The sequence below is a fragment of the Porites lutea genome, chromosome 11, assembly GCF_958299795.1.
Source record: "Porites lutea chromosome 11, jaPorLute2.1, whole genome shotgun sequence".
NCBI classification, from domain to species: Eukaryota; Metazoa; Cnidaria; class Anthozoa; order Scleractinia; family Poritidae; genus Porites; species Porites lutea.
The window spans coordinates 3,089,850-3,097,349 of record NC_133211.1 but is presented as its reverse complement, the minus strand read 5'-3'; the positions used below and the strand labels follow the sequence as shown (position 1 = coordinate 3,097,349).

The 7,500-nt window shown below is 39.0% G+C and overlaps 1 protein-coding gene across 1 annotated transcript in view; it reads left to right on the top strand.

Moving 5' to 3' along the window:
- Positions 1-62: 62 nt before the first annotated feature.
- LOC140951703 (trafficking protein particle complex subunit 11-like) overlaps positions 63-7,500 on the top strand; it is a 36,508-nt gene continuing 29,070 nt past the window's right edge. The window contains exons 1-6 of the mRNA XM_073401016.1: positions 63-267; positions 1,975-2,144; positions 4,389-4,459; positions 5,423-5,537; positions 6,973-7,045; positions 7,292-7,318. Of these exons, the coding sequence (XP_073257117.1) occupies positions 67-267; positions 1,975-2,144; positions 4,389-4,459; positions 5,423-5,537; positions 6,973-7,045; positions 7,292-7,318 (657 nt within the window). The 5' untranslated portion in view covers positions 63-66. The remainder of the gene's footprint in view (positions 268-1,974; positions 2,145-4,388; positions 4,460-5,422; positions 5,538-6,972; positions 7,046-7,291; positions 7,319-7,500) is intronic.

The window sequence follows — 7,500 nt, the reverse complement described above, 5'->3', positions numbered from 1 at the left end:
CCGCGATCCCCGACTCCACTTCAACTCAGCAAAAAGGAAGGCCTGGTTACCTGCCCTAAATGAAAGATGGCGGCCGCCAGTGAATTTCCAACAGAACTAGCTACTCGACCACTTGGCCTTGTAGCGCTTATAGGATTGGATATACACAACAAACCTTTACATAAAGCTATCTGGGAGTCTTTTTCTGTGAACAGGCATCCGGAAAGAGTTCCGCTGTCTTTTAGATTGCTGTCAATTGACCACGAGTTTCCTAAAGCCAAGTCAAAGGTAGGTGGGATCTGACTCTTGCATACTCGTCGGATTTGCTATTGTACTGTGCTCGTTTTAAAGGTTTTTAATTTATTCGTACGTAATATTTTCGTTGGGTCGTATGCATAAGGAAAGGACCGTACATGAGACAAGTGAAGACAAGACAATATTTTATTTGAGGTCGTATAGCACCTGGTACATCGACTGTTTTCCAAATAATTTTTAAGAGCTGTTTGCATGCGGTCATTTCATTTAAGAGGGCTCGACCTCGTATTTTTGTAGGCACACCCTCCATCTTTGAATGTCTTATACTTACAGAAATTCATCTTTATTTTAAAACCGTTACAACACATGTATTACACATAGACTAAACGTTATTATGATATTCTTGGTTTGCAACAACGTGACGTGGCAGCCATGTTAAGGAGGCCCTGCCAGGGTAAATTCCGACAGGCGACATGATCCAAAAAGTAGTGACATAGCGTAAAATGAAATCGCGACAAGAGACAACCTCCCTAGGCTAATTGCGACAGTGACGGCAAAGCCTAGAATAAGCAACAAAGAATGGTGGTTTGGCTAATTTATCACCAGTCTGAATGCCAAGAAGAAGTGATTTTCGTCAATTTTTGTTGCACTTCAGAGAACATCTGTTGTCAGTGAGCTTCAGTGGACCCTCCTGTGAATTGTCTTAATTGTGAATGGCAATGTATAGGTGTTCGATATGCAAAATGTTAACTGAGAACTTGCAGAACTGTAATGGTGTCTTTACAATGCATTACAATTTCCCTTTTCTATAATTCTGACAAAGACAAAGAATTTTTGTTCAATTTCCGACAGCAATGTGAAGCATTTATAAACACGGACATGAGATGTTTTAAAATTCAGACGAGCGACATGGGACCCTCCCCCCCCCCCCCCAGCAGGGCCTCGTTGGGGGTCAATACAATAAAAAATATTTCAAAGAATTAACATGAAAATGGAGTTTAGTTCCCAGAGGATAGAAATGTTTTTGTTTTTGACCTCCAACGTAGCTGCCATGATGTCACATGCAAACTAACAATTATTTTTTGGGCGAGTGAAATAATTGTGACAGTGATGTCTCAATAATTGTCTCAGCTCTAAATCAAATTTCAGCCGTTATCAGCATTTTCTTTGGAAATTCTTTATGCTATGAATACTTTGGGTGCTAGTCTTCTGTTGTGCAAAGTTTCACAAAAATCTGTTTGAGGAATTTCAAGATATCTTGGCAATCTTTCCTCCCTTTAACCAAAAAATTTGCACATTATTACTTTTTCAATTTCCATGCATGGCTCTGAGTAAAAAAGAATGACTGCTCATGGTCTAACAGCACCACACCTCCTTTACTCCCCAGAAGTTTTGACCAGGGTTGTAGGGTTAGCAAGGGTGTTAATTAACAAAACGTCTGGGGACACTTGAGGAAATTAGGCAAAAAGACGCACTTTGCTAAATTATTCAACCTCTTAAAAAAACTTGGGATGTTGTTATAAGGGGGGCTATTTCTGCTGTTCCCCTGTCTCCCAAGCAGTGTTGATTGAGTTGAATTAAAACTTGAATCCATAACATCAACACTGCACCACGGGGGCGGGGGATGGGGAATGGGGGAGGGAAGATGCCTCAATTTGACAAGCTATTCTGTTAGTGTCCCAAAAGTTTTAACCGGGGTTGTAGTCTTTGTAATAACCAAGATTTATTTCCATTTTCCAGCGCTCCACATATGAATGGTACATACCGAAAGGCATCTTGAAGACAAAATGGATGCACAAGCATCTTTACCTCTCCCCTGCTGTGGTGGTGATGTTTTATGAACTGGACTGGGATGATTCTCAGTGGAAAGAAAAACAAACTGAATGTGCGTCAAAATTAGAAAAAGTCAGGTACAGTGTGTTTTTGCTGCATGTAAAGGCTTCATTTCAGGCAGGTCCTTAATTGAGGTACATGACTGTATACTTTGCTTCATTTTAAACATTGGTACAGTCAACTCTTCTCTTAATGGATACCTCTATAAAATGGACACCCCACTAAACAGACACCTAGAGTTGGTCCCTGCCTTTTGTGTACTTCTTTAAGTTGAATCTCCATAAGGAGGATGCCTCTCTAAGAAGGAAAGACATTATACAGAGGAGGATCGAATAGTATCCCATGATGCATTTTTCCAGAAGCATCACACAATATCGCAGTCATAGCAGATTCCATCTTGAAATAAGGTCGTTTTCTCGTCGGCTTTTTTCTCACTCGATTTCCAGTAAAAGTAAAAAAATTACATTATTTCGTTATTTGACATGATTTCTCCGATTTGCAATGGCTTAAGAGCGAAGTTTCCACTTAGAAACATTTATTTTCACGGTTTCATTTAGTCTTTCCATCACAAAGTGTTCAGTGACCCACAACCAGGTCATGAATATTCAAGATTTTTTGGAATATATGTTGAAATCTACCAAAATTAATGTGGACCTCACGCCAGCAAAATGAAGTCCTGAATATTGTACAGGCCAAGAAGTACCCAGAAGTACCCACATTTTGAAGACTTTTTGTCGACCAAAGATGGCTGAAATTTCGAATCTTTTATCACATTTTACCGCCATGTGTCATAATATATGCGTAAAGCCTGATGAAGGCTACAATCTGTTGGGCGCTTTTGAGAGCGCTTTGTGCCGAAGCAATCACTTTGTATTTTCAAAGAGGTTATCTTTAAAAGGAATTTGACTATAATTATTTCAATTCGAAGAAGGAGCGGTGTAAAACGGTGTGTTTCAGTGTGAAAAGAACCCAAAGAAAGGTGCCACGCAGCATGCAAGCTGGCACAACATAAACTGAAGCCTGCTCAGAATTTGAAAAAGAAACATCAGAAACTTTATTTATTCAAAAGAACAGATCAGTATTCTGGCCAGGAAATTTCCTTGAAGATTGCTTGAGTCAGTACCGGGTAGACTGTGCTTCAGCAAATTGTTTGTCGCATCGATAGGTTGAATTTTATTTGTAACTGCCATTGTAAACTTCAGCTCCTTTGAGCGCGATGCTGTAATAAATTCTCCTTCAGTAATTAGCTTCACAGCGTAGCGGATGTTTTGTTGGAACCACTTTATAGATCAGTCATAGTTTTGGTTCTCCTCTGGCCTGGGTTCTCCTAGTGAACCTAGCGAAGCTTATCAATTGCGAGTCTTATAATTTGTGTTTACAGTGCGACCGACGCTGCACAAGTAGTTCTCGACAGATCAGTGAAATACATGTAAAACCCTTCTCAGTCAAAGCAACGCTGAAATTCTCCTTTAAAGCACAGTGAATATAAGCCAACTCGATAATCTCAAAAGCAGAAGCTGCTGAACCGAAACATGTTTGGAAACCATCCACATCGAGCACTGCGATCGATGTTCACTTCGCGCGTGCTGAAGATTACTGATCATGATGTGTCACGTAACATGAATCGAGGTGCATCATGGGATACTATTCGATCGTTGTCTGGACATTATAGTTCTCACAGATGTGAAAAAGGAACTTGGCAAAATATGCTTGCTATAACAAGGTTCATTTTAAAAAATGGCCCTTCATTGTATCGAGGTTCCACTGAATATATATTCAAGTTGTAGGGCAAAATGAAATTCAAGTTAAAATGGTCTAAACCTAGTTTGATTCTCATCTTCCTTCATTTCCTAACCTTAATAATCATTTGCAATATCATCATGAATAATAATTATTAGTGCTAGGAAACTAGTAAAAGCCAAAGGTTAGGAAGTGCGGATGAGATGGATGCAAACGCTTTTGCTCCAGTGCTGTGCCTGGATACATGCACATGCCACACATCTGTAACAGCAACAAGAAAATTAGGAAACTAAGAATCATACTAGGTTGAAACCATTTTTTTCTGAATTTCCTTTTGATCTGCAACGAAGACACCCTAAAGGCAGATGTTGGGCTGGAATTTCTTGAAGATATCTAATTGAAGTTAACAAAATGGAAAGAGTTGAAGGGGGCCATAGGTGCTGTTTGACTGAAAGGCTGTCTATAATGATGATGATGATGATGATGATGATGATGATGATGATATTTTGTGAAAATAGTATATGACTAATATCTCACAGTATTTACCATTCTCAGTTCACCCTTGTCCTCTTTCTTAACAGGAGCAGTCTACAGGACCAAAACACCAAAGTAGCTGTGGTGTTAATCCAGAAGAATGCACCTCTCCCACCAGGTATATAGCTCAGTGAATTACTCATGTACAGTCTATGACTTCTGTTAGGCCATTTGCTTCTAATAACCCATTAAGTCTCTGGAGTGATCAACATCAATTTTCTTCTAACCATAGGGAGCTTAAGCAATGATGATGGCGTTGTCAACGAGAACGGCAAAAAAGCAGTAGGTTTAGATTAGCAAAACAACAATTCTGCACATGCATCACGCTTTTTCATACATTTCTTTGCTGTCATTGCATGACTACGACGTGAAAATGCTAAATTTCACATTTTGTGGAGAACGTGAACTCAAGACAAAGACTTTCTTTTTCTTTTCCTGAACTGCAAATTTCAACTCCAGAAAAAATTACCAACATTTGACGAACTGAAAGAGATGGAATAAGCGCGAATAATTTGAAGCAGCACAAATTCACTTTTAAGTGATATTTTCATAGCCGTAGCCATCACCGTGGTTGTTGCTTACGCTCCCTAATATCAACACAGGGCAACCACTATTCAGGGGACACCCTTGCGACTGATGCGAGTGTCCCTTGAATAGAAGTGCACCTTCAATGGCGGTTGTTGTGGGGTTTGTTAGTAATAAACATACAAATTTACATGTGAATTTTCTTATTCTGCCTCAGAGGAAGCTAGATAATGTATACAAAATCATGATAAATTTATCTTTGCAATATTTTGTGTTGAATTTCCACAAGTGCAGTGCATTGATTTAAGTGAGGTAGTTCATGTTGTGAAAGATGACATCATTGTGACTAGTGTACACCTGAAGTTATTACATGTAACTCTCTTAGTGGTCAGTGACTTTTTAAGTTCTAAGGTGACCCCTGAGTGGAGGTTAAACCTGGGTTTTGCATTCATAAAATTATTAGAGGACCTGAATCTAACCAGTAGTAGATCAATATAGTGTATTAGTTGGTGAGATGTCTGTGCATTTCAATTTCTGTAAATGCTTTATATTACAGGTGATGATCTGCAGGCTCTGGAAAGAGCAGCCACACTCTGCAGTGCTTGTGATTTGTCTGCCAAGTCTTTGTTTGTTCTCCCACATACAGATCACTTGATAGGATATACAATCAGGTATAATATAATTGTGGAATGAAACAAGTTCATGAATGAGCCTTTGCGTGGGTATGTGCGAATGTCGATTTTGTTGCATGTTTTCCATAGTTTTTGTGTTGCTACTAGCAAGGCCAGCGGAACCACTGTGACAACAGAAACATGAACATAAGCAAAACAAAAATTCTGAATGTGCAGTACACTTTTTGGCTGTTTTTTTTGCGGTCACTGCAAACTGATGTTGTCAAACTTGATTGAAGTGGCAATGCGATTGTCACCTCATCAATGATGATCGTCGCGACTCAGAAGTACCAATAAAGAGACTCATTTATCCTCCAAGCTTGAATATCAGCTACCAAATTTACACCCCCCCCCCCTCCCACCCTTTTTACTTGACTTTATAATGTGCATTCACCAGTAGAATTATTCTACTCCTTATCTAATCAGAAAGAGTTAGTCCCTGTTTATATGGAGAAAAGTTGTTCAGGGCTAGAAGGGTCTTGCCCATACCCAAGCTACCCAGGGTGAGCTAACTTTTCATTGATTTGCTTACAAAATGTGTCAAGCTGTTTACATGAGAAATTAGAAAACAAAAAGTTGGCACGGCTAAAAGGTGACCTGTGTAGCCAGGTCCCCCTTATTCATTGTTAGGGTCACCCTTCTAGCTGGGTTAACTTTTCTTCGTATGAACACTTCCACTTGTGCAACTAGATCAACTCAGTCACGGGGTTTTTATTAGCATTTGGAAGCACCAGATGCAGAGGTTAAGCTGGCAGACTTGCATCATTCATTCCACAGGTGCAAATATTGAGTGCAGGAGGAAGAAAGGAGGTGCAAACTTCTTGGGTGGTCTGGGGGCATGCTCCCCTGAGAAATTTTTAAAATTGGACTCTCTAAGATGCTATTTACTGCATTCCCTGGACCAGAATTGGTTAACCAGGAAAAATTCTCACAAAAAAATTTAATATATGATTTAGAAATTACAATATTTATCAGTGTGAAGTTGTTTGTTTGAAATCCAATTGAAAGAGTGTAGGAATCCCTGATGACAGATGGTTTACAGATAGCAGTTAAAATGTCCAGTCCAGTCATTGTATTGACTCATCAGAAATATCAGTTTACTGGTGCTCTATCAGTGAAAATCTTTAAAAAATTATTTTGTGTGTGAACTACGGGATGTTGCATGTGAAACAACTGAATGTTGCATCCAGCGTCCAGCGTGAAGCAAAACCCCTGCGGTCAAAACGAGACAATCAAAGCATAGGCATGTGCTGCTGGCAAAAACATCAACTTTTTTCTCACATAGACCCTCGCTAAGGTTGACCCGGCTGGGAGGGTGACCCTCTTTCCAGAGACTTTCTTTTGTAATAATAAGGGCCTTAAACACATTGTACAAGTACAGATGTAGTTGCAGTCATGTAAAGAAAATGGTCTGCTACCATTCCATTTCTTTCAGGCTGGAAAATGCTTTCTATGACTTAGCACAAAGCTACTATCATGGAGAATGCAGACGAGTTAAAGCCCATAAGGTAAATTTCACAAGCTGAAGCTCAGAATTCTTTTCAATATTCTATTTACTGTTTTAAACTTCGTTGTGTACACAACTATGATGATCATGTCTTTATTTAATTCAATATTGCATAATAAGAGTTATATTACCCGTAATCTGAAGAAAAGGAAGAAAAAATTTCAATTCATTCACAATAAATATTACATGTATTTTTGTTTCTTATTTGTTTTAAATAAACTAAGTATGTTTCCTTTTTATTTCAAAGGAATTTCTCAATAAAGGGACCCATCAGGTAAGATGTTATCATTGCAGGTGGAAGTTGTTGATGATTTTTAAATTAAGACTGACTGTTAAGATTATACACTCAAGGAATATCTAGTATTGCCCTACGTTATTCATATCGCAGCCACTGGTCTACAGTATAATAATTAGGTCCCCAAGCAACCACTGGTAATACCACCCACTAACTAAACT